Below are 27,730 nucleotides of genomic sequence, written 5' to 3'. Positions count from 1 at the left end.
CTCCTCCTCACCTGAGGTCAGGTTGATGAACTGTCCTATTGATGAGGCCCAGACCTCTCTACTGACCATTACGGAAATCTGAACAAACACTTTGCTGTATTTATGAGACACTCACATGGAAGTGAGATTAATCTTGCCAACCATAAAGCAGTTTAGAGGAAATTGGCTCCTGACTATTTGTCTCCACGCTGAGGATTCATTTCTCTTCCATAGACCCACGATTGCCTCCGTTTATGTCTCTACAAGTAGGACAAGAACGCGGCTCACTCTCTCTAGCTGTGCTGCTGTGTGTGCCCATTGCAGCCTGTTCTTGTGATGGTGGCTCAGGCACACCACTGCTTTCCTTCTTTGCCTGAAAAGGTCATAGACAGGAATTTGGCCTCTTCTGAGATGGGTCAGCATTGCATGAAATCTTCCCATTTGCCCTTGAGCTGCCCATCAACTCTGCAGATGCCAGCAGAACCTCAGCCCATCTCTGTTACACACCTCCTCATATACTGGTTCAATTAACTGTCTGGGGCTGAGACATTAAGCAAAACACAAAAATAGGAGCTATCCACAAGAATTAATGACTGCTTAAGCACTAGACCTGACAATCAATTTTTCCTCTTTAGAAGTGGGCTTTAACTTTACAGCTGTTAGCAGCATGAGGTAAGGGTGTAGTGAGAACACAATGATTCTCTTAGACTGCTCCTTCCGTGTAAAGCCTGGTGAAGCTGAGATCCTGTATGCTGAATCTTGTTTCAGTGGGATGAAAGCAAGTGGTCTCAGCCTGGTCCTTATGAACATGCATTTGCATTCAGCCCCAGCAATCAGTGCTGCAGCTCACTTAGCTGCAGACTGAGCACAGCCCAGGATCAGAGGATTTATTCAAGTCCAGTGAATTGCTGCTGCATGATATGTTCCCTTTCACTCAATAGTTCAGCTCTGTTGTCCCCTGATGTGACATTTGGAAGAGCATTGCATTGCACTGGCAAAACTCAAGTGAGTGCTGCAACGGCAGCAGGTGGGAGCTCTTGCAGTGACTTGTAGAGGCATGGGCAGACATTGGTCATCAAGACATCCCAGCCTCACAGAGGAGTCTAAAAGGCACCGTTCCTTTAAGGAAAAGAGAAGAGAGATAAATGAAAGCCCTTAATTTGCAGTCTCACCTGCCAGAGGAGGGAGTGGCAGAAGACTACAGAAGAGATGCTCTTTTCCTCATCATCAAAACAAATGCATGCATCTGAAAGGCATAATTGATAAGCCCTTTAACCTTGCCCTGCTTAGCAGAAAAAAAGGGTTGAGACCTTGGCTGAGCTTCCCATTTCATTTATGGTTTTTTCTGTACATCCATGGGAAGTGCCTGCAGCTCCCACCTCCCAGCAGCACCCTTGGCTCCCATGGCAGTGCATCCTGCAGCAGAGCTGGGTGAGGTGGCTGCTCCTGCCAAGCATCTGCCTGTCGGCAAAATCTGAGCTTGGCAAGCTCTGAAATGAAAGGGAAGAAGTCGTGTCAGTGTGGAACAATGTTACCTTAACAATGATGTCTGGGAGACTTCCCCCTGTGCAAGCTTAAACACTTTCTGATGTTTTATTCAAACAAATGATGTGCAGAGACACCACATGTTTTCAGAGTGGAAGGGATAGAAAAATGATCTCATTAAGTTGCTGAAAAGTAACTAAAAAGGATGGAGATGCACTAGGTAACTAGAAGCATAATGCCCCATGGACAGCCAGGAGCGTCTCCCAAGGCTACAACAATAAAAGGTGCAATCAGTGAGAAAAAGCAGCTACAAAAACCACAATGAGCCACAGCCTTTGTGGAAGACATTAAAACCGTTCAGAATAGAATCATTACTAAGGTCACACTGAGGTCAAAAAGAGAGTGAAATGGCATTAAAACGTGATGAGTATTCAGAACATGCAATACTAATTTTTCCCATTTCAGAAAGTGGTTATTAAATGTCCCCTTTGCCTCTTTCTTTGCTGTGTTTCCATATAGAAAAGGAGGCAACTCTTGCTTGACCTTTGGAGTAGTTTGTAAATAGCTTTACTATCACTAATATTTAGCCAAAACAAACTTACTTATAACCACATTACAAAGTGTCAGACAGCCTTTAATGCCTTTGTTCACGTCAGATCACACCTTATAACCCTGCAGCTGCTGATGTTTGAGGAGTGAGAGGTCTGAGCCACGGCGGTGTCACACAGTCTGACTCCTGGAGCTTCTAAATAGGGACCCAAGTGCTAATATTGCATTCCAATACCTGAGTGCATTGCTACTTCGTTAACGTGTTCCTTTCACATCCTTACCTTCCTCTTGAAGATACTGCTGGATATTGCCAGGTGGGCAGATAGGCATCGTAGAGCCAACAATTATTCAATTATTGCTGCTGGTACCCATCAGCTGTGCCGCAGCCCAGCACCAGCCCACAGCCCTCCCTCCTCCAGAGCAGCAGCCATCACTGTGGCTCGGGATTGCACTGCAGTGGATGTGATTCCAGGTTATTTCTTACTTGAATATGTTTTTAAAAGAAAAACAACTGCAGAGTAAGAAGCTGGGAGCCTGTAATGGATGGCAAAGGCCGTGCTCTGAGCATATAAGCTTTTGATATATTACTCAAGTTAAATTAAAGATTCCGTAACTCATTTCACTTCATTAAAGCTACTAAAATAACAGAGCAACTTTTCCACGGCAGGGATTAATTTCTGAAGCAGCACAGGGGCGTTTTGTTTCAGTGCCTTCAGTGCTTGATGCAAGATGATTGAATCAGACAAATGAAAGAAGAGATCTCTATCTAGCAAGGTTAGTTATAGTTATAACTGGGCTTATGTCTAATGATTTGTGCTGAAGTACACAAGAATGGAAATTGCAAGGTAAGAAGCTTGCTAAAATGCCATGGAAGGTGTGACAGAGCTGCTCCTGGAGCAGTAGGAAGGGCTAAGGGTGCTGTCAGTGTTACAAATGCTGATTCAGGTCAGATGTTCACTACCGCGATTTCTCAGCAGCCAGATGTTCTCTGCTGTTCTTATTGGAATGTACTGCTTGATTTTAAACAAATGTTTTAAATTAGCTTAATGGGAGTGCTTTAGGGGACGTGAATTTCCTGGACTGGACAAAGCAAATGCTGTCCTACATATTTATAAAGGATGAGAGATCTCAAGTGTCCTCAATATTTAATACCTAAAATTAGATGTCATTCCTATGTCCTATGGAGTGACATCTAAATGGATGGAATCGTTCCTTGGTGAAAATAGGGTTCGTTTAAAGAAACTTCAATTGCACATAAAAATTACTCACCTTTGTAGAAAATTTGTAGATTGTTCAAATATATCTATATATTTTGGTTTTGTCTTACAGTTTGTTCTTACATTGGTGGGTATAAGTTGCTGGGTTGTCTACAGTAGAACCTTTGCTCTCAAATTCTGAATGCAATTAAATGTTTGGAGGATGGAGGCTTTCTGTTGGTGTATGTCAGGCAGCATTCAGTATGGCACAGGGAATCACTGGGGTGTGTGCATGGAAATTCCAAGCGCTCGCTGACTGGGCTGCAGGGGCTGCTGCTCCATAGGATTCTGGTTTCAAACATTAAAGCAAGTGGGCTTGGACCAAGCACACAGAGGAGGGCAGAAAGGAAATACATTCTGGAGTGATGAAATTACTTTGGACAACTTAATGAAAAAAAAATGCTCAGATCCCACTGAGCCATTAAATGATTGATTTCCACATGGAAGCACCCATCTCCGCTGACAGGCCTTTGACAAAGGCTTTAATTTCATGTGGAATAGTTTTTGACCAACAGATTAAAAAGACTGAGGGGAGAAAGGGACTGAGCAGGTTATGAGCCCAATAGACAGGAGAATATGTGTCATAAAAGGAGAACAAAGTGCTGATGTATTCATTAAACACGAAGGCAGACCTTACAGATGTTTGGATTGCTTAATATTCAGACTATGCTGATTGTAAATTATATTTGCAGAAAGAGTACAAACACTTTTAAATCTCCCAATGTACAATTTAGCATTTTCTTTTGATGGTTGCCTTTTTTAAGTCCTGATGTGTCAAATAGGTTAATATCAAAACTGATTTCCCTGAGATCACCAAGTAATGACCTTTGGCTAATTTGGAGCTCTGAGGCTGCTGTCAGGACTTGAAACAGTGGTGGTCAGCATGAGATCGAGGGCCCTAAGGGCTCTGAATTAATCTATTGACTCAGCCAAGCTGCCGAGCAGATCCTGGCTGAACATGAAGGGCTCCTACAAACTCTGGCATTCCTGATAACACTTGTAACTGCTAATTTCAAAGGTTAACGCTCCAAACGCTGTGTTACTTTTTAATTATTATTGGAACCAGGCCCCCTCAAATAGAGACTTTACAGAATGTGCTAATAACCTCATAGCCATATTCATGCTCCAGCTCCTTGGGAGTGCTGCTTTTTGTCCCATTCGTGACTACTCAAATGAGCTGTAATGAGGCCAAAGAGGAGCTTGCCTTGTTATCTTTAACATCTTAGAGATCTGTATCAGAAGCCTTTCCCCACTTCCCCCCAGCCAGGTGGTACAGCCCACCTCCACGGGGCTCTGCTCAGCGCTAAGATGAGAGTTCAGATCAGTACGATCTGTTTTCCAGAGGCAGGTGCTCAGAGCCAGCTGTTGACTGCAACATTGGCAAAGGATAAGAGCTGACAAATTCTGTTTGCTATGGGAAGAAAAAGAAAGTTCCCTTTGCTTCCTTTGCTTCAGTGAGAGTCAGAGCAGGGCAGGAGGGGGAACAGCAGAGCCATAGCAGAGCTGGGAACTGCATTATCCTGGCTGTGTTAATCCAATGCCAGCTTTCTGCTTGAGAGCAGACAAAAGTCGACTTGGAAACATCACTTTTTGGGCCTGTCCTGGCTGAGGATAAAATAGGAATGCAGCAATGAAGTCTAAAAGCTCAAACAGGTGTGCTGTAGGGCTCATTACGATGAAATGTTAATTTGGGAAGCTCTCATTTCACAAAATGCAGGCTCTAACTGGGCTTTGCCACACAGTACCAAATTGTCTCCACTCCTGGAGTAATGTTGCCAAGAAATGGCACAGTGGTACCCATTGTACAGGTCCACAGCTTTCATCCCGTTCCTGGCGATTCAATGACAGAATGAATTGCAAAATAAAACGCGTGTAATTGGATTAATTAACAGTACATTTCAAGGTCCTGAAATGCAGAATTAGCCATAGGGCTAAATGCACAATACAGGTTTTTCCCTGTAAACAGGACCCGTGCTATTTTGGCTCTGTGTCTGTACCCCAGCGAGGTGTGCCTTGCTTGAAAAGCTGCGTGAATAAGAAATGGGGCTTCGAAAAGGGAAGATAAATACTGTAATTAGGGCTGCAGGACAACAAAAGGATTATTCAGAAATGTAAAATCGTTTGAGTGAAGTCATATGAAAGATAATTATACCTAAAATTGCCTGCACGGGGTCTCATATTTTCTTTACAAGGACTTACAAGACTCGCTGAATATTTATGGGCCCGGAATATAAGACTGGATGAAATTTAAAACATAAATTCAATGGTAATTTATTGTGATGAAATTCCCTAGCAGTTGTTGCCCCAACCTTTTAGCCTCACTAGACAGGCTTCATGTTGCAGAACATAAGCCCATGTGATAAATGATATCAAAGCTCAGTGCCTTTGATTGATGAGCGCTGCTTTGTCTGATGGCCGTAAAGCAGTCCTGAGGGCTGAGCTCACCACTATTTTGGGTTTCTTCCTTTTTTTTTTTTTTTTTTAAATGCATATATTGCAGAGGGTTTGTTTGTGCTTCTGGTATGGTTATCACATGCAAATGAGCACGCTGTTTCCCAGATGCACTTTTCATATTTATAGATTAAATACAGCCTGAAAAATCATATGTTAATTACATTCTGAGGGTATAGCAGAATTTCTCACTTGCACATGTTTTGTTTTGCTGGAAATAACACAAATTCCAGTTCAATCTATTTAGTTCCTTGAAGCTTGCTGATAAACATTCTACACTTTGGGAAAAGCTTTCTAATTGTGACTGTTTCCAATCATTTATTACCATTAGCTCAATGCTTTGAAGTATAGCTAATTTCTATCGCACGTTACGTATTTGTTTATTTGTTAATAATCTGTATTTCTCAGGAGATGATAGATGCCACAGGAGTGGGGAAGGCCAATGGATTAGTGCCAAATAAGTGGAGTATCAGAGACACATGGGCAGAGGAGACGTGAGGTGTTTTAAGAGGACCAGCACAGCCTGCAGTATGCTCACTTAGATTAAAAAAAAAGACCATTTATTGCTATTGTCTATCAGCGTCCCCTACCACATTCATCATGCTGAAATCAGTGTCAGAGGGGTTCCTCCCTTAACACAGAGCTTGCTGTGCCTAAAAGACAGACTGCAATACTACAAGAGGCCCTGCTAATCCTGCTAACAGAGATGTCCAAAGAAAGATGCGGAGGCAGAATGAGAAGCTGTTCAGTGGTAGATGCATTCTAAGCTGAGAATTAGTGCAGGCGCACTCACATCCCAGTGTGTAAAGGGGACAACAAAGATTTCAGAGAAATGTGCTTAAAAGGGTGTGTAGCTATTCTCTGATTTGAGATTAGGCTGCTTTTGCCCTTGGGGATTGTGATGTCCCATGTTATCGAAGGCAATGCTGAGCACATTACAAGGAAAAGGGGGATATGTTTTAGAGAAGTCAACACACAACATTCAAATTCCTTTTTTGTTTACGCTCCCAGTGGCTGCAAAACATCCAAAATACAGAGAAAAGCTTAAAAGACGGACTGAACTCCATTCTTACAAAGAAAAGTCAGACAGAATAGCCATTCAAATCAATAGAAAACTCACAGTCATGGGAATGGGATCAAATCTATACAAAGCGTACAGTTTTTCAGTAAGAATTGAAAGTTTGACACTCTTCCTTCTATAAATACAAGTTCTTTGATGACCAGTTATGGAATCAAAGATATGTCCATAATCACTGTGCTAGCAAAAATGATTAGCATGGGCTTCAAGTATAGTTAAGTCTCCCTTTAAAATAGCCTACTGCAGTGAGTTAAAATATATCCTGAGAACCACAAATGAGAATGAACAGTTCCAAAATACATAGTAGATTGAAAAATACTTTTTTTTCCCCCTTCATTCCTTTTTATAGCTCTCATAAATCTTTTAGCAAATAGATAAATAACCAAGGTACCAAAGTAACTGGCAAATTAAGAGGTAGTTTATGTAACAAAGCATCCCTGCCTGCAAGCACATCTTGCTGCCGAGGGCAGTACCATGCAATTCTGGAATGAGAAACCATGTATGGCCGTCAGGTGCTGTGCCAACCTACATGATTACAATCAGGACTCAAGAGAAAATGCAGACGTGTTACTGTTCAGCCATACCAGCTAAGCTGAAAGGAATCCAGGTACCTTTAGGGCAGGAAAAAACATTTCCTATATTTTTTGTTTTCCCTAAGCATCAACACTTTGTTTATCAATGTATACATCAATATCAATAGATACATCTGTCTTTTAGCCTGAAGAAGGCTTTCATCTTAATAATTTTGTACTCTGTATATTTAGTCATGGCTTTAAGTACTTGAATGTGCGTGTCACACGTACCCAAACATTCAGATTGGTATAAGTGGAAAGAAAAACTGCTTCTGGAGAAATGACTTTAAACTAAAAGAGGGGAGATTTAGATCAGATATTAGGTGGAGATTTCTTATGAGGAGGTTGGTGAAGTAGTACAGGCTGACCAGAGAAGCTGGGGATGTCCCATCCCTGGTAGTGTGCCCAGGACCAGGTTGGATGGGGACCTGAAAGCCTCATCTGGTTGATGGCAACCCTACCCACAGCAGGGGGTTGGAACAGGATGGTCTGTATGTTCTATTTCAACCCAAGCCATTCTACGCTTCTAAGATTCTATACTGCATTTTGTTAGGATGCAACATGATCACAACATTTGACATAAGCTCTTGGTGGTGAAGCGCTGCACTGTATACAAGAAATCATCCTCCTTCTGAGGACTTTACACAAAAAATATGTGTCTGCTCAAGGAATATATTTCTCCTATGTGATCTTAGAAACTGATACTGGTCTGTGATGAATTGGTACACTAGAGACAGTGTGCTGAATTAGATAAATTTGATAGTTTGAAGTAGCAGGCAACTCCTGTGATGTTGGTGCATTTGAATAGAATAATAATGCATGTCTTACTATCTCTTCCAAAAAGAAACCCAGAGAAACCCAAATCTAATTACATTTCCATCATTAAAGTGCTCTACACAGACTGCTGGGTCTGGCAGTTCACTGGAGTCTTAGGACAAGATTCTGATAGGCTTTTCTCTCGCATTCCCATGAGTGATATTTCTTCACATAGTCTTTGGCCCTTGTTACAATTTCTCTTTCCATAATGGGGTCATTCATCAAACTCTTGGACAGCGCAACAAACTCCTAAAAAAAGATAAAGAAAATAATAAATTAAAAGTTCCTTGAAGTTCTTATGATACTGAAATAACTTGTGCCTGTATCTTGGCTACAGTAAAACTCTTCATCTGCGTGCCAAAATTGGAAGCCGTTTAAAGTTATTTTTTTTCAAGGTCAAATATCATAGTTTATTTATAAACAATGATTAATAAATAATTATTCTCTTTTATTCAGCCCACCAAGTCATTTAAAACCAAAGATAAATCCCGGGAGCGTTAAGGCAAATACACATACAGCAAAATTTAATGCCACAAAAAACATTTGCCTACGCAAGTGTTACGAAGCCAGGCCAGCTATAAATTAATTAAAAATTCACCTGCTCCCTTGCATGGAGCACAGCTGGCATCAGTATATCTGATCTTGGCCCAGCTATACTTAAACTTCATTGCTGTTGTAACATCATTAGTTAATTTTGTAATGAGACTGGAGAACTCACTACGTAAAGACTGTCACGGTATTAAGATAAGAGCAGGCATGTGGCAACAAACTCTTACTCTGTTGCAGATGGACAGTTGTAGATCCAGTGTGAGCTCAACGTGCTCTACAAAAAAAGCTATATACAAATTTCCTGTATTTGGCAAAGTACTAGAACTGGCAGGTTATAACAACAACTTTTTCTGCTCATCTGCCACTCTAATTTACTTCTCGGGCAGAGAATTTGTGAACTTCAGGTGTGTGAAAGGAGATTTGATGTCTGAACTAATCTATTCTGAGCAGCTGGTCTAACATTCTATCGAGGGACAACTTCTGATACCTCAGCTTGATTACAAATGGGCTCTGATCTCTGCAGAATATTGTCTTGGTTCAGCTCAGAAATGAAGATAGCTATTGTGCCAATGGAAAATTAAGATCCTACATTGGTACGTAATTGATAGTGCAGGTAAGTGTATGAGTACAGGGGGGATAAGAAGGGATGGGAGAAGGAGATACACTTCATACAAACTGTCAGCAGTGAAAGGAAATATCACAAATAACACCAGCATTTATATCTACACAAGGTGAACTAGTAAACCATACTTGAAAACCTAGGTGCCCAATGTATATAAACAAATATCTAGATACAGAATATTTGGCTACCACAGAATCGATGCTGCTGCTGTAATGCAAGTTATGGCTATGCATAATACATAACTATAGTGGGACCCGTGGGAGACAGTGGTACATGAAATCACATCAAACATGTTATAATCACTGCCCTGATTCTCACTGACAAGACAAACTATCAATAGATGCAACTCTGACATGAGATTTAAACAAGAGGTGCACAGGTTGGTTCTGTTGGAAAGATGTGTAACTAACTGTAGATACTAGACAGATTACTTTCACATATGAATTTTACCAATAACCTCAAATTTAACAGAAAAATCACCACCAGGCTGTAATCTTTGCACAGATGCTTTTCAGCTTGCATGGCTAATGGATGCAAAGAGATCTGCCCAGAGATCTCAGCACATTTCTCCCACACACACTTCACCTGTGCCCAGCACACCACATGCTGCATTGCAGGACTCCAGCCAAACTTCAAGCTCTCTCTACTGCCTTCCCAACCATTGCTTTTGGAACAGCCCTGAGGACCACATACATACTTCATCCAGCCTGCTTTCCATCCACAATTACCATGCATTCGGGTGTTTTCTGATTAGTAGGTCTGGTCTAGTGAGTAACCTGAGGCCCCATCTATCCAACACTGCAGGTACAGCCAAGGACTCCAACTCTGGAGATTTGTTCTTTTCCTTCCTCCATATCTGCCAAGAATACAGAACAGGGAAGGTGGGAAAGTCTTACGTGACTTATGCTGGTTTCATCCAATTGCCTGTATAATCATGGTAATAAATACTCTTCACACTGAACTACATTCCAACTTTAATTTTATGCTCCTGTGGAGGATTTTATTTAAAGTAATGTTTAAAAATAATTTATGTAAATTACCTAAGAACAGAAGCAGTAATGTAATATTTCTTGACAGGTAGTCCTATTAGCATTCTTTTAAAATGTGGCTACAGAGGACAAAAACTTGGAAACATGTAAATGATAGAAGAAATGAGATCCTTATTCACAGTTACAATACTAAGTGCTGGTGATAATTTCAAGAAAAATGACAAACTGAGTCCAAAGCATGAAAGTTGAAAAGCTGCAATAGAGAGGAACCACAATTGGAAAAATACTGGGAGGCTGGGAATGAGGATTTCTCAGCTTTATCACTACTTCTGCTAATCAGATGTGACCATCACCTAGGCACTCTCTGTCTGGAAGCCAATGGGAAGTTTTGCTATGACTTATCTAGGTTTTGCCTCATATTCCTGAAGCATTTGGCTTAGCTTGTTTTCAGTTTTGGCTACTGAGCTCTGGTCAGCAAGAACTTTATTTTTCAGGTGTCACCCTTTCTTTAATTTGAAAAGCCTATGATGTGTGAACTACTTAAGGCATGGTACCATGCCTTAATCAGCAGTTATGCTGTATTTGTGCAGTTGATATTCACATGAATATTTGTGCTCTATTATTTTATTGTAGATGCAAAGTATGTTTCACGTTTGGTGAAGGAGAAGCAAAATTCACATTACTTTTCAATTATTAAACATGATGATACACACTTCTAAAGCCACCATGAGAGGTGATACACATGCTAACTTAATGCTTGAGGGATAACAAGATATCTAATAAGCCTTTTGTTTGCATATAGGAGTAAAATTACTGTAGATGTCACAGGAAAACACAGCGCAAATTTGAACCTCAGCATTTAGCCCTAACCAAAACAGGGGGGAGATCATCTTATGTATATCCAGAAGTAATATTACATGTGCTGTGTAATGGAAATGCTGAGTCGTGACCTGAAGCAGTGATGGAGCACCTGGTGGGAAGCTCAGGTGTACTGCAATGCAATGCACCTGTGTGATTGGAAGGAGTAGAGCCAGGATCCACCCCCTCCCAGACCTCATTTAAGGGTTGGTAGTGCAGGTAAGGGTATCTCAGTGGAGAACCTTGCATTCCTAAGGCCTTCTGGAGGTAAGCAGATTTGTTTGTTTAATTTTATTTCTGTAGCTGTTGCATTTGAGCAGACCCTTGCTTGCTGCAGCCTGTGACCTTGCTGCTCTGCTTTTCGCTGTGTTACAGTCTTCTTTATGAGTATACTTCACAGGCATTTTTCAACAGTAACATTCATGCTATGTTTTTCCTCTGGTAAACTGACCAACCATTTCTAAAGACAATATCAACTTAAGTAATACCTAAACAAAATTCTGTGTGAGGTTTTTTGCAGAAGCCCAGAAATACCAGTATCTGTCTAGAAAACAAAGCTAGAAAACAGACTGAGAAAAGAGAATGAATGTTCTTTCAATTACTGCAGGAATCATATTGATGCTACAGTGATGAAAGTAAAATGCATGGTTTATTTATTATTTATAGAATGAAAGTAAGTCTGCAATTAAACCATTTCGTATCAGCTTCAGCAGATAAAAGAACATGATTCTTAAACATCAGAGAATCACCCCAGGGAAGGCAAATGCCAGCTGTATGTAAACTCAGAACAGTGACAGATCTACCTTGTGGCTGGCAGAGCTGAGAAGTTACCTGGCATGTCTGTGTACTTCATAGAACAACAGGTCAGTATTGCTGGGGGAGCGTAAGCAATAATTGCTGGCACTGCATGCAATCACAAATTAAACTATTCAGTACCAAGGTTCAAAGGGCTTAAAAATTTCAGCTACGTTCTGGCTTGATGTCCTGGTAGGAATGGCACTGACCCACGTTTGGCAGAGGAAAGCCATGTGCACTCAGTGTGTTGCTGCCAGTAGCCAGCTGAGCTGTGTTTCCCTCTCGCAACTTCAAAAGTTTTCTCTGCTCACAGTAGTCCTTCCAGGTCCTATGTGCACTCAAACTCAGTTAGTGCTTGGCTCTTCACTTTCTGGCTTTGAAGTTTGTTTACCTATTTCTGTTTATTCGACTCCTTTGGTAAGCTTTCACAGATGCTGGACGTATAATTTTGAACCCTAGGATGCAGAATAATTCTTTGTGTCTTTCCATTTAATGTGGTTTTGCATTATTTATTGCCCCAAAGTAGCTGCCTATTCTCTCTTCCTTATCGTTTTTTCTTTCAGATCCCATTAACTCAGTGTCAAATATTCCATAAACTTGCAAATTCAAGTAATGGCTGGATCAAGCCATGATTTAAAAGTAAGGTGTGCAGATGATGTAGTATCAAGGACAAAATGTTTCATAGCTTTCACCTTTAGTTTAACTGGTATTTTCATCTCCATAATATCTTCAGTGATTGGCAAGACTTTATTTTCAGACATGAAGACTCAGCATATATATGCAAATAGTTAATGGTGACTACAGTTCAGCCCAAAATTTCCTACTTGCCTATAAACCGTAAAAGTTCACTTCCTTCAAGAATAAATAAAGAATACCACCAGTGATCACAGTTTAAAATGATGTCCATTGTATAAGGGTCAATTTATATCCTTCTAATTTAGCTTTCAGTGGTTAGAGCAGTCCACAGACCAGACAGTGACTTTTAAACTAACCACATAGTGAAGCCTCTCCTACCCAGATCAGTAACAACTTGAAATTAAGCAGTGTTTTATACTCCTGACCTGTACATACATCACAACAAAACAGAATCTGCTGAACTTAAGCACTGAAGATTTCTTCAACCTTTTTCTCAAATCTTTGGTGACCCAGGTTCTTCAAGACAGAGACAGACTTTCCCAGCCACCTGGACACCATAATGATGGTCCATTTAAACCATTCTTTGAAGTGTAACACGCTGCAATTCAATCACAGTGTGAAGGACCGCAGCCATTCACATCTACTAACCACTTTGAGTGTTCTAGGTGGTTGTGGGTTGGTTTTTGTTTTTTTTTTTTTCATGTTTGTTTCTGGATTGAGGTCTGTTTTAGCTTTGGGCTAAAACAGAAGAATGGGTTTTGTGTGCAAAGCAGCATTTTACCTTCTTTTGTTTGACTTTGCTGAGCATAGGCTTGGACAGTTTGTAGGGTATCCCTTTAGATCAACCCTTCATCCGGTGACTGAAGGACAAGGCTGCGTGACAAAACAGACATGGCAGTCTCTGTAAAGGCCTGTCTCTGTGTGAGATGGAATAAACGCTTCAATTTGCAGGAAATAGTGGACAGAGATGGAGATAAAAGGACATACGGATCTCAGGATAGGGAAAAGGGGTAGCAAACTGAGTCTTCTGTGTTCCTTGTTGTTTGTGGTTTGTGTTTTGTTTTTTGTTTTTTTTTTCTCATTGTCCCTGTTTTCTTAAGAACAAATGAACATATTGAAGAGGAAATGAAAGTACAAAAGGAAATTCTTGTGGAAGAGCAAGTTTCTTTAACTCCTGTCTAGTCTATGAGAGTAGCTATAATAACCAGGAAGAACCTGGCAAATACTTAGAAAAACTCACAGTTTCCAAACAGTTTTGGTTGGTTGATTTGTTTCTGATAGAACTAATGTAAGAACAAGGAAGGCTGATGTCACTGAAGTTATAGAAGGAAATATTCTGATATTCTGGATACTGAAGGTGTCGTAATCAGAATAACAAAAAAGAGAATGCTTTTCCATCTCCATTGTCACACTGAATCTTTAAAGGCAATGCTGGAAGTGCCTTCAAACTGTTCTAACTTAATCACATTTTTTGATCTAATGTAGCTCTTGAGTTCTGATAGACAGTAAATAGTGATTTTTTTTTAAAAACTGTATTTGTTATGGTTTGGAGAGATAAGAAGCAACAAAAAACAAATGGTTACTTTATCTTTAGAACCATGAGTGAAAACAATTGGCATTCTGGCCATGTCTGTGCAAGGAGAAAGTTCTTCAACTTTGCAGTGGGATTAGAATGTTGTTCTGCAAATGAAAAGTCATCTGACCCATCAGCAAATGTTGATGTTTTCTACATTATTTGACCCCAATAATATTATAAAAAGGCTTTTATAAAATGGAATGAAACCAGTCATAGATATCATGCTTTCTTCTAACTAAGGAAATATATAGCATATTTTAATTGATCTTGAATTCCAAATAGAACTTGGAATGTAAGATGCTTTGAGATCACAGAAGAAGCTTCATACAAGAATGTATGATGAAGCTAATTGGGTCTGGTATGAATAATGTATCTGAATTCTATGCCAGATACAAGCAGAATGTTGAGGGAAACACCAGAATGTATCAGAATTAATATCAGTAGAGCCATCACTATGCATGTTCAACACGATGATATATTCTTGAAGTTTTGAAGAAGCATATGGAAGGCAAAGAGCTGTTTGCAGGGAATAAATGTATAAATAATTTTACAAGTACCTTTACATCTCAGCCTCCATTATCCTGAAAGCATCCCATTTTGAAAGGGTATTTCAAGAAGAGAGCCTGCTTCCCCAGCAAAAAACATTCCAGAAACTTTGCTATAGAAACCACTGGAAAAATTGAATATTCCAGGAAAAAAAAACATGACCTTCAGGTATGTTTCCATGTCTTAAAAATAATGGAACTAACAGAACTCACCTGCCTGAAACTCCACTTAATAGGATACATTAATCACACACTGCACAAAGTGGTTAATATTAAACATTCTGTACTTCACAAAATCATCAAATACACTGTTCTGGTAAACTGTATTTAATCTTGAGTTGGATAAAACACTAAAAATTTAGCCAATAATTAGTATCTAGGACATTCTGTTTTATGGAATAATAAACATTTTTTTTTTTTAATGCGTTCTTCACTAACTGCTACCATGTTTATATTATTGGTTTTGGTCTCGAGCTCAAAAATGAATGAGTTCTTGCAAAATAGGTTCATAACTAATTTGGAACCTAAATATGAGTTTTCTTTGTATGATGGTTTACATATGACGGGAGCATGAAATGATTTAAGTATACTAAACTAAGCAGAAATATTCTTCTAATCAAATGTTAAAGTTAGTCCTTAGAAAAGGGGAAAAAAAGAGTTCTCTGTAATATTTATGAATGGGGACTTTAAAAGTAGCTATTATAACCTCTCTGCTGCTGCTTTAGAGGAACTCTATAAGAAAAATGAATGAACTAAATACAGGAATCTGTGTCTGAAATGCATTTTATGTATTTTTATATATATATATATATATATATATATATATATATATATATATATATATATATATATATATATATATATATATATATATATAACAGCAAAGCCACAATGCAAAGAAATATACTCTCTCTCCCCACTTATCTTCATAGAAACTCTATTCTGAAACTTTGCTAAATTTTAGTCATTAATTATTTTCTGACTAAGCAATATCTTTGACTTAATAATGCTTTATGTTAACACTTACTGCTGGACATCATAGATAATACATTATCTAAAACTTCAGGCTCATACTTCTTTCAGTTGGCTTTGGGTTGTGTAACACAAGTTCATATTTCGGTTAGTGCTCAGAAGGAAAGATGACAGATGCACAACGTTTATTCCAAGGCTTTCTTATGGAACCTTCAAAACTGAAGTGCCATAAGTTGATGAGAACTCAGCCCCATTCATTTGGCAGGCTCTAAAGCAGCACAGGCTAGACAAACATTCAGCAAGGCTGACACCTAGTAAAAGTTCAGCGAATTGCAAAGTGAATGTGAGACAACAGCAGAGCTTCCAGTAAGGAGATTTAACACCTAGAGTTTTAGAGGGAACTGAGGAAAACTGTTCAGTGAAAAAGTTAAGTTCCCAGAGAGACATTAGCATGTAATTAGAAAGTGAACCTAACTTTTGGGAGGGAAAGAAAACTAGTTGAAGGCCTTATTGTTTTGTTACCTGGGGATCTGAAAATAGCAGTCCTGTATCTTTATGTTTTATTATTGCTGCATTTCCAGGAATGTTCCTTGCAAGTACTGGAATATTCAAGTCCATTGCCTAGTGGAATATGGAGAAAGAAAACAATAGTTTATTAGAACACAGCTATTTTGAGATGTTAATGATGACAATTTAAAAATGAAAAACGGAAGCAATTAATTCAATTCAGTTAATTAATTAGTTCAGTTCTTCCCCATTTCTTCAACATTATAGCTGGAAAAATATCATGTCTAAGCTGATCTCCTTTCTCTAACTTCTCTCAAATACTTTTTATTTTTATCAGTCTTGTAACTTTGGAAATATCTTCAAAAGCAACCAATCCAGAAGGATAATTAGTAGCTGTTTAATCCTTTATTCCTTTCCTTCTCAAAATATGTGGTTTGTTTCCTACTGGAATTTCCCAACATATAGAAGGTTTTAAGAGGATAAAATTAATGTTCAGATCAAAGGTTGTCACTGTAACTCCTACCATTACTGCATATAGAGAGATTTAGTTTGTAGCACCAAAAGCCAGCTCTCTTCAACATAAAGTATCTGTCTGGTTTCTTGTTCCATAAAATGCATTTTATCTCAGATTTTGTACAGCATGTGCAGAACTGGAGAGCTGGGCAGCATCAATATTGGTGAGATGGAAATCACTTAGCTCCTGTCTTTAGTTCTGATTCCTATTGGTCAAATAAGACTCTTGAAGGAATTTTGCTTTGGTTGGCCATTGTCACTATAGCCAGGTTTGTCCTCTGAGCATTCAGGGAATGCAGGAAGGTGTGCAGTGACACAGGGCTTCCAACTATGTACCACGCAGGGTGGAGAAAAGGTTATGCTTTCAGAACACATTGCTCTTTCAAAACATATCACCTACAAAGCTATTGGTTTGCAATTCCTCAGTGACCAAGGAATTCATTGGAAGTAGTAGAGTTAGATTATACCAGTTGTTTTTTTTGTTTCTTTATTCATTTATGTCTTATACACGTGTGTTTATGTGTGTATATTCATCGTTAGGGAAGTGTGGGGTTTCAACATGGCAGCACTTCAGGCTGCCTGCAGAGTCAGGAGCAGAGATGTAGCACAGCATCCGCTCAAAGACAGTAAACCACTTCCAAGAGACCTTAGGCCAGGCGACTTCAGAAAATATGGCTTAGATTTTGAAGTACCCAGTGTGCAAAGGCTGGCCGCTCAGCTCTGCTACTCATGCATACCCTATCTGAAATCTCAATTGCTGTTGATGAATTTGGAAATCTTGAGGTACACTGACTGTAAACCTAGAAAAAACTCTCATTGAGTAAGTATCACACTGTTAAATGAGAGAGAAATTCGCTCCTCCAGATCTTTAATCTTTTCAGTGTTCCATACTGATTCCCTGTCACTTCTGAGTGAATGCAGTTTTAATTACTGCCATTACACTCCCGGATGGGAAGTAATTTTCCTTTAGTAGCAGGAAAATAAAACTCCAAGGAACAAAACAAGAGAACATGACATTTGTTTTTATTTTTTATAGTTCACATAAAACTGGAGGCAAAAATACCTTGATACCTTGACTGATACTGTACAGAACCAATTATGTTTTGAACAGTGAAGGAATGCTGCAACTTATTGAATGCATTAATAGCTTAAAGCATCCATGAGAAACTGTGCTTAAATCACCTCTACAGATGAATTTACACTGGACATAGAAATTCAACAGTACTTATGGCACAAGCATCTGCTTTGTTGCAGTGAGGTCTAAAAATAATAATAATCCTTAATGACATAACCTGTTCTACACTTTGTACCAGAAACTACTGTGTCAACTGGAGGCAATTCAGACAAATAGATTAATGAGCTGAGCACAGACAAATGGGAAATATAAAAACTACAAACCAGATTTCTGAATGTAACAGTCTATTGTGATACTGCTTCTTACTGAAAATAATTTGGTGAGGAGAAATAGAGTTTTTAGCCATCCTTAAATTATTTTGTCACTTCCTCTGACTTTACTGTTAAAGAAAATAAGTTTTCCAAAGATAGATTTTAAAAATATATATGATTACTGTATGTAATCAGTACAACACAGTTTATTGAATGCCAGAATTCACCCAGGAGATGGGAGGTGCCAGTATCTGACAGGTTTGGATTGCTTTTGGCCTTAATTACTCAACTGCAGACCTTACTTTGGGGTTACCACACCAACATCAGCTTCTTTCTGATTCAGCAGACTTTCAGCCATTCCTACTGACAGGCCGAAATGCCCTTGTGTTCTGTGTGCTGGTTGTTGTTGATATCACTCAAAAATGTTCGTTGAACAGGGAGCAAAAATATTTCGCTTGAAAATCAAGAGCTTGATAGTGGTTTTGAAGCATGTTGGCATTCACTGTCACTTGCCTAAGGCCCTCTCCTCACCTCTTTGCATCTCTCCCTTTATAAAACAAAACCACAAGAGTATTTCAGGTCTGGCTACTTTCCAAACAAGCGATTGTTCATTCAAGAGAAATCACCCTTAAAGATAAAGGAAGAAAACAAACAAAACACAAACCCCAGGACCAGCCACTTATCCCCATGACAGTTACCTACAAAGCAGAGAGAAGTTTGGATTTGAGCCCAGGGAGTAGTGGAAACTGTGCCAGCACTGGTCAAATACAAATGTGGTGCCCTGAGTCAGGTCTGTCCTGGGCTGTGCCTCCTCTTATGGTTTTACAGGCCAGCATAACATCGCTATAGCTCAGCCTGGAGTCTAGAATACATTTTTGCTTTTATTTTTTATTATTACAGGGTCTGTTCATTTACTTGTTTCTGAATGTTGTTTAGTTGATAGCTCACTGAAGTTGGTCACTAAGTCTGTATTTAGTTTTCTATAATTTCTGTACTGTAAAGGGAAATACATTTGTTCCGTCTCAAACACTTGTAGGGCAGTAACCACTACATCAGAAAGCTCCAGGTCCCAAAACACATAGGTACCAGTGAGTTATAGCTACTGAAAGACAGAACAGATGGCTAAATACATAAGATGAGGGGCTGCCTTTGCACTAGCTAGCCTTGAACAAATGGGTTGTGCTGTAAATAATTACTGCATGAAGTGGATTAGAGTGTAATTTAGATACTTAGCCTATTTTTAAGCAGTAAAAATAATCATTTGCATTGTTGAAAACATGTATAATTTACTGACCCGGGTTCCACAAATAATAGCATAAAGTAACATGTTAGTCCATCGGCCATCTGTTTGGTTACATTAACCTGAATGCAAATGTGCTTTAATGCTATTTCAAAAGGGGACAGGATGGAGATTCTGGAGAATCAAGCTTAGGAATCAAGCTACACAATAAGCATTTTTAACCAATGGTCTGGGGCTCACAATGTAAATACAGGTTTTATTTTCAATTCTGTCTTTTGGATTGACCCTTATTTTCTTTCCCCCCCCCCAATCTATGGCCCCTCTTCAATTTCTGTGCTCTGCAACATCTTTTTCTTCACATGTTGTTTAAGAATGAATTGTGCCCTATGGTAGAGCAGACTGGCTATCTTTTACTCCAGTGATTACTTTCTTTAAATTGGCTTTAACGTGTGTATGTGTAAATCTAATATGCATAGTGAACTAGTGATTTTTAGAACAGTTGTACTATAGCTGAAAGCATAAAAAAGAATTATCTGATTAAATGGGGCTGGGTTCAAAACGTTTTGCTTTCCAACTGTATAAAAACAGACAATTTTCTAGCAGTAGTGTTTGCATGGGAACATGCAGAACTCTTCAGCTGAGTTTGGGATGTATGCTAAATGTTTGCTTTCACATTGTTTTCTCTACTTCAAATACAAGACAGAAAACAGGTCAGTTACAGCAAAATCACCAATATATCAGTAGTAAATGACAAGGTAATTAGCCATGGTTTCTAGTTCTTTCATACCTCAAGGCAGGTTTGAAATTGAGATGGTTATATATTTATCTATTATATACTTACCTCATGCTAAAAGCAAGCTAAGAGCGTGCTTAGTGTTTACCAATTCATGATCTGCTTCAATTTTGAGCTTTCAAGAGAATGAAAGCTGCGTTTCCAGATTCAAGCAAGATGTTACAACCAGCCTAGGACCGAAAGATTTTTATGCATCGTTTTCTGCCTTATTAATTTAACAAGATCTAAGCAGATGGCTCTTCCTACTGTTGACCATCTCAGGCAGAGACTTCACTTTATTAGAACGACACTTCCTCTGAGAGGGAGAGATTTTTACAGTAGGGTAATTTATAAGCAGGTCATCAAATCCCACTCTACAACTGTGTAGTAAACAGATGCACAGTACCCAAATCCTTATCACTTCAGAAGCAGCCTTCAAGCAAGTCTGAGGTACTAAGCGGGCAAGCTTCAGGTAGTTTCTTAAGAAGTAGCTAAAAACCTAATTTTGCTTGTAGAGTTGATGGGAACAACTCTGAAAGTGTAGTATAGCCTGAGCTTCCTCCTAGTTTTACACTGTAAAAGATGTTGGGTTTTTTTCTGATGCAAAACAACAACAGCAAAGTCAAAAGTGTAGGAAGATCAACTCTTCTGTCTGTGTAGAGATTTTCAGTGAGAAAAATGAGTTCTTATAGAGAGGGTTTTGTTGTTTTTTGCCAATGGACAGAGATTTGCATCTTGAATTGGTGATAAATTAATCAACACGATCGTGCAGTGGAAACTTAAAAGAGTAGCTTTCCAGTAGAGGTGATATTTGACAATCTAATAGCCCTGAAAGGTTAATTGAATAGTTCATCCACTTGGGAAGAGCTTAAATAAAAACTTTCCTTGTTGATTTATCAGATTCAAAACTTGTTAGAATTGCACTTAAAAGAGACCAAAAATCTGTAGTCCATGAAGCAGGCTCAACATTACTTCTGAAGTAAACTGGCCTTATCATTTCACTCTGAGTTACCACATATTTGCTAAGATGCTGTATGTACGCTCCCTCTCCTGGTAAAGGCACTTTCCTTAGCTTTAAACTGCTCACACGTGATGGGAAAATGTGGGGGAAAATTATTCTCATAGTCTCATCAGTCCTGGGCCAAGCACACACTTGCACTTCTGTTGCAGATGCCTTCTCATTTAACAGTCTTTGTTTTGCTTTTTTTTTTTCCTTTCCTCTTTAACTCACTGACATTCACAGGAAGTAATAAGATTGATTTTTGACTGTTCTTAGTGTTCCTGAAGGTAACAGGCAGCTGGTTGGAGGTGACAGGTACTTAACGTTTACTTCTCTGAGTGATGGACTGGGTGGAGGCTGTGCACTGTGTTGGAAATGCTCCACTTCATCTCAGCTACTGAACATACAAACATGTAGTAGTTATGTAGTGTAGTACTTATTATTTTGTAGTACTTATTATTAAATTTGGAAAAATACATTATTTGTAGTATTTTTTTTTTAGTTTATGTAGATAGTGTTGCTGCTGTGAAGAAGCACATTCTTCTACCCCTGCAACTTCTTTTTTGATAAGAAAAAGAAATTTGCTGTCTAACCAACGCAGTTCTTACTGTGCTCACTTCCTCCTTACTTCTGATGAACTTTAAGATGCATGCTGAAGATGCAACGTGTGATTACTCATTAAAAACAGCAATAGGTAATTCATTACTACAGAGTATATAATAATTTCTGAGATTTTCTGAGATCATAGTGAATCAAAAAGAGAGTAAAAAAAATCACCCCAAAGAACTTCCCTTTTAAGAACATTTTTGTTTTTTTTTTTCTGGTAAGTATTTGGCACTAAGCAGAGTCCTACATGACATCAATGAAATAGATCTGGTTATTAATTTTCAATATTGATGGGGAAAAAAATAAAAAAAAAAGAGAGAGCATGGAATTCATTTCAATGAAATAAAAAAATACAGGTCTTAGATTGCTTTTTGAAAGGATGTAAAAATAAATGAAAGTCTATTTTAGTGACATTATCAGGAAGTGGATGTTGAACTAAAAATAATGACAACCTCAGTAAATCAGAACAACTTTCATGTCTTGTTAATTTAACAAGAATGATAAAATTATACTCTATCCTTTAAGAAAAAAATGGACAAAGCATAGAATTTTGTCAGATTAACGCATGAATAACGCATGAATACTTCTAACACTTGCAAGAAGAGATAGTTTTGTTATGTCTCCACTGGCTTTGAAACATAGATGTAAAATGTTGACATGCATTTCAAGTGAGAAAATGCAACGTCAGATTTAGTGAAACCTCAGTGAAAAATCTCATTGCTAAGACGCAATTACCTCCAGAATTGCAGCAGACATCCCCTCTGAAATGGAGCTGTTTACTACAGCAAAGCACCTTCTCATAGCAGCATGAAGATCATCCTGTGGCATCTCCTGTAATAAATGTACTCCAGGTGCCCTAGGAATAAGATGCATACAAATAGAAGACCTCCTATGAATGTGTTAATGTGTTCTAAGTTTTCTTGCTAAAACAGAGCAGTGATAGAAGGTAGTCTGAGCAGTTCAGCCATGGTTCTGGTGTTAATAACTGCTTGCATGCTTGATTAAATGAGATAGAAAAGAACATAACATGTGAAGATCTACAGGCTAATGCAAAATTCACAGAATACCCATTGTGAGAAAATTATATGTCAAATATGTTTTACCTTTTGATTTTCTCCTTCATCTCATGTGTGAGAAGTGGATCGACCTATGTAAGGAAAGAGTGGTCTGGTAAAGCTTCACCTTCCACTTCTCCATCCCCCTCCCCCATAATAATAATTGCATCAACTTACTGCAGGTCCAATAATGCCCAGGTGAACAGTGGGCTCCTTTCTGTGCCAGTCTAAAATAGAAGGGGTAGATCTTTCTATTAATCAAAACTCTTCATTTTTAATACCATTTTAAAACACAGAAAATATTCCTTTTTCTCTAAAATCAATGTAAATAGCTGCAAGAGGAAAGTTTAGCTTGTTAAACGCTGTATATGATATGAATATGTATCTGATTTCATGCTCTGCCCTCAGATTACTCATCTGTATTCAAAAGATTGGCATATCTGAAAGTTTGCAGTTAGCATTTCTGCTTCATGAAATCCCTTATGATTCAAGAGTTAGTTAACTAAGCTCAGATATTAATTTTAAATCTTCTTTAGAGAGCAATGCTCTTTAGGATGCAGTGACCCTGGCCACTAAGACAAACTGATTTGAAGTTTACCTGTTTTGTAAGCAACTACAACCATTACAATTAATTACTGAGTTATTAGTAATCTGCCATTCTTCCATGACTAGAGTAGAACTCTATAACAGAATCAGCTTTTTGGCATTAATCAACCATGTCTATTGGTTGATTGATTAGACAGTGAAGGTCTAACAAAAAGTAAATGAATACCTGAAGCTACATTTTAGCTTGGAATATTTGAACTTTTTCAGATACAAGCTGAGAATATGGCAAAACATTCACCTACATGAATACAAGAAAACTTCTTAACAATAGGTTATAAATGTTACAACAAATCTTATCATATTGCTTAGCATGCATCAGATCAGTGTAACATCCACAGGACAGTAAGATAAAGTTATTTTGAAGTAGATGAACCCTTCTTTTGTCTTCCATTAATACTATATTGTAGCAGCAAAACAGTCTTCCTAAGAAGTAAAAGCATCAAATAATGCTTTGATTTTTAACACTCTGTTATTCCCAGCAGGTTGAAAAAGACACAGTGCAGAAACAATGTGTTCAACTGATCAGTGGTTATATGAGCATTCTTAGTATAATTATATTATGAAATGTTGGCCATGAATAAAACAGCTTATAAACGTTAAATTAATGCAACTAATTCTGGGAACCAAGCAAGGTACCTACCTGAGAAGACATCTACTAAATACAGAGGGTCTTTGACTCTTCTAAGTCCGCATATCAGGAGAAATACGTGTAAATCCTCTGTATCTGCAGGAATGTCTGTAACAAAACATTTAAAAGCAATCTGAATGCAGATAAAAGAAAATTAAATCACTCCAAAGTTTCAGGAATAAGTGCATACAATGGTAACAGCAATAGCAGGGTGTGTTCTAAAGGATTCTCATTTTTGTTCCCTCTGTTTCTTGCTCTTGCACTAATCTTTAAATCAGTGCAGTGGAGAAGATAATCGTGTGTATCATTCTACAATGCGAGTTCATTTCCAGGGAAAGCAAAAGGATAGGCTTTGGAGGAATTGAAAAACTGGTGATCAGATTTTTCAACATCAGAAATCAGCTTTGGCCATTATACAAATCACTGCGTTTCTCAATTTTTCTAACAATAAAAGGAGTATCTTGGCATCCATACAATAATTCAACAATTCAACTTACAATGTTTCAAGAATATTGTAAGGCTTGGGCAGGCACAGGTTGCTATAAAATCAGGTGAAGGTCAATAGTTATCTAGCCCTAACGTGCCAGCAGTGCTACATATTTAACTAGAAGTTCAATTGTCATAAAGCATTTATTTTAACACTGTTGTTAAGAAATACAAATATAAAATAAGTCTGGAAAAAATCTCAACCTGTTGGTGTTTAGCATCAAAAAAATCTCATGAAAATATATAACAGTAACCCACAAAAAGAAAAATAAACATTCTTGAATATCCATCCTCATGTCAGGGGCTGGGATTCATGTGAGCCTTGTATCAAAACTGTCTACTGGGGGAAAAAGACAGCAGTGCGGTGAATACTCAACTGCTATTGGTTTTAAAATTAAAATCCAGTTCAGGGATTTTTATATGGTCTCTGTTGCAGGGTTCATTATTGAGTCAGTTCCATTTAACTTTAGCAGCTTGAGCTGTCAAGAGTGGCTGTAGCAGACATGGTAAGTAATATTTTACTGGTTATTGGACCAAGAAATAATTTGTAATTTATAATATACACAAACATTTGGACTGAAAAAGCCATTCTGGTGCAATGGCCCATTAATACTGTTTGTTTTCAAGACATGCAGCACTGGTCTCAATTCACGACAAACTCAACAAAACAAACAACTAGAACTTGTCAGCAAAACTGAGACTGCATTTTAACTATGCACATGGCACAAATATTCATTTTAAACTACGAACCCCCACCCATCAGTTAATCTGAAACAGAGTGCAGGTCAGCACAGAAGGCTGAGGCAAACAGCAGTGAGCAATCAGGTTTCCCTGTTTTCATGTAGAGATCACAGAGTTACTGCACTCTTCATCTGACAGACCTTAGCCAACATTAACCATGCTTGAAATAATGGCTTCTTATCTCTTAACATCATATTGTTTCTATTTCATAGCTTCCAGAGTTTTTATTTTATTAGATAATACTTTCAAGTGCTCTGACAATGAAAATTGCAAATACCAATTACTTTCAAATTTGTATTTTTACCTTTCAGTCCTGTGGCAGTTACTTAAAGATACTTCTCTCAGGAATCTAATGACTATCAGTTTAATTATTTGACTAGTGAAATTACTTAACATAATATCTAACAAAGGAAATAGCTCACTTATTTGAATAAACAGCCAGATTATTCTCTTCATGCAACTTCACCAAGTCCTCCTTCTCTACTGTGGAATGTTTTTTTTCTCAAATTGCAGATATTGGACACACACCCTGAGATTGGATCCTGCATGGCCTTTTAAAAGCTGTCAAAGAAGAGCTATTTGAGCAAGGATTTGCCTCAGCTATTCAATTTAGTGAAGTGAGAGTCAGCTGTAGTTTTACTTTATTGAATGCTGTAGATCTTACTCATCACCTAATTCATTTTCACAGGCAGACATTCACCAGCTCAAGTCACTTAGGAATATAAAGACATTCCTGAGAAGACTGTATTACCAGCACATCACAGCCACTGTTTAGTACTGTAAACTTTACTCATTCTCAATCTGCTTAAGATCAAGCTTAGGTAGCACCTTATTAGCTTTCTACTCATCCACTGAAAGTTATTAGATTTACATGTCAAGATGTTGCCTGCATCAGTTTTTTCCTCCACGTGTTGTTTCCTCAAGCCATGCCAGCCCTTGTGTGAGAAAAAATACAACTATTTGTATAAGAAAGCAATCATTTAAGTATGTTTTGTCCTCATAAGAACTCTAATAAGGGAAATAAAATAACTGCCATGGCTGCCTTTACTAACTACAGCCATCAGCTGGATGAAAACAGGTATTCAAAAGAAGTTTTTTCTTGTTACTTGAGCTTAAACAAGATATTGAGTATCTGCTATCATTCTGCCTTTCCCGGATAGGCTGCTTAATCTGTAATAAGATAAACAGTCCTTTTTGACTCCCTTCTAAAATGGAAATACACCAAAATGGCACAATCAACCGGAGATATTCACTTATGAGACAGAATGAGAGAATGAATTCTATTAAAAGTATCCAGTGGAAAACATTTTGATAATGCATGGGAGTTTATTATTTACGATTTCATTGGCTCCCGGTTTGTTCCTTATCTGAAATTGTGCATCTTTGTCACATCAACTATTTTAAGAAAAATGGTAACTTTAGTGCTAAGATATACTATAACAATTGGCATTTGGCACTTAAAAAAAAAATCTTTACTTAGATGCCAGCAAAACAGAAGATGAATACAAGCAAAAAGATAACATGAAGCTAGAATCATTTCTGAAGCATGAGTAAGGACATCACTTTTCTAAGAAAGTAAAGAATAAGTAGAGATGTTATCTAAATTGATTCTGAAGGAGCAGATTCATTTAACTCCATGTTCCTACGTACTATAAGGAAAACACGTAGAAATCATAGATGTATAGTTTAAAGAAAAAAAAAAACAACTGTAAATCTTTAATCTTAAAGCTACAGGCCTAATAATATCAAGCACTAACTTGCTGAGAGGTAAAAATGCAATTGAGAACATTGTAACTTAAGTGACATTTTAGAATCACACAATATCCTGAGCTAGAAAGGACTCCTGAGAATCATTGACTCTAACTCCTGACTCCACACAGTGCTACCTAAGAGTTTTTCACCACCTGCTCAAATACAGAAAATAAAAGTATTTTTCTTATTCAAAAGTCGTCTCCTTACTTTTATACGATGTTTTCAACACATCTGTTGGGTTCATTAGTAAAGACTTTGTGAGTTATCTCCTTCTAATCACGTGACTTCTAAGTGTTTACAGGAGTGTTTATTAGGGTTTACAGCTTCAACCACATTCCACAGGGATCAAAAGGAGCCTTTCATCAAGGTATGAGAACATCAAGCCTGCCTGTGATCTTAAGTAGCTATATCCCATCCTTGAGCTAAGTTGTTAGAGATCAGACTCCATTTTTGCATGTACTTAGGCTGTCATTTTCTGTGATCTGCCTTTCAGCAAAAGCTTGAACTTTCATTGTCTCTCTAAAGACAAGCAACTTAATTCAGAACCAATTATGATGTATGAAGATTTCCAGATTATAAGGACAGGCAAAAATATTTTGAGCCTGTAGCCTGACCCACACTGTAGCAGTTCCCTAAAAAAGCATTGAGTTACTAAATAAACTGAAATGATTGTCTTGCTGAAGTCTGTGTTGAAATTCCTACTTGCCTTG

The 27,730-nt window shown here is 38.1% G+C and overlaps 1 protein-coding gene and 1 long non-coding RNA gene across 3 annotated transcripts in view; one reads left to right on the top strand and one right to left on the bottom strand.

The window, feature by feature from the left end:
- Positions 1–6,441: 6,441 nt before the first annotated feature.
- Positions 6,442–27,730, bottom strand: part of GLT1D1 (glycosyltransferase 1 domain containing 1) — a 43,275-nt gene continuing 21,986 nt past the window's right edge. The window contains exons 7-13 of one of the 2 annotated variants that reach the window (XM_090152724.1): positions 24,054–24,149; positions 22,985–23,034; positions 22,856–22,899; positions 22,488–22,608; positions 16,251–16,349; positions 10,086–10,213; positions 8,312–8,435 (exon numbers count right to left, since the gene is read on the bottom strand). In XM_090152724.1, the coding sequence (XP_090008850.1) occupies positions 8,408–8,435; positions 10,086–10,213; positions 16,251–16,349; positions 22,488–22,608; positions 22,856–22,899; positions 22,985–23,034; positions 24,054–24,149 (566 nt within the window). In that variant the 3' untranslated portion in view covers positions 8,312–8,407. Of the gene's footprint in view, positions 8,436–10,085; positions 10,214–16,250; positions 16,350–22,487; positions 22,609–22,855; positions 22,900–22,984; positions 23,035–24,053; positions 24,150–27,730 lie in introns of both variants that reach the window. The other variant, XM_031592706.2, reaches the window with a different exon arrangement.
- LOC116228663 (uncharacterized) lies at positions 11,440–27,173 on the top strand. The gene is made up of 4 exons (XR_004166814.2): positions 11,440–11,471; positions 11,909–12,067; positions 24,964–25,033; positions 25,782–27,173. It is a non-coding gene; the product is annotated as an uncharacterized LOC116228663 (long non-coding RNA).

This window comes from Phasianus colchicus, chromosome 18 (assembly GCF_987193195.1).
Source record: "Phasianus colchicus chromosome 18, bPhaCol1.hap1.1, whole genome shotgun sequence".
NCBI lineage: Eukaryota > Metazoa > Chordata > Aves > Galliformes > Phasianidae > Phasianus > Phasianus colchicus.
Note: the sequence above shows the minus strand (reverse complement) of the source record. Positions and strands in the feature narration are given on the sequence as shown.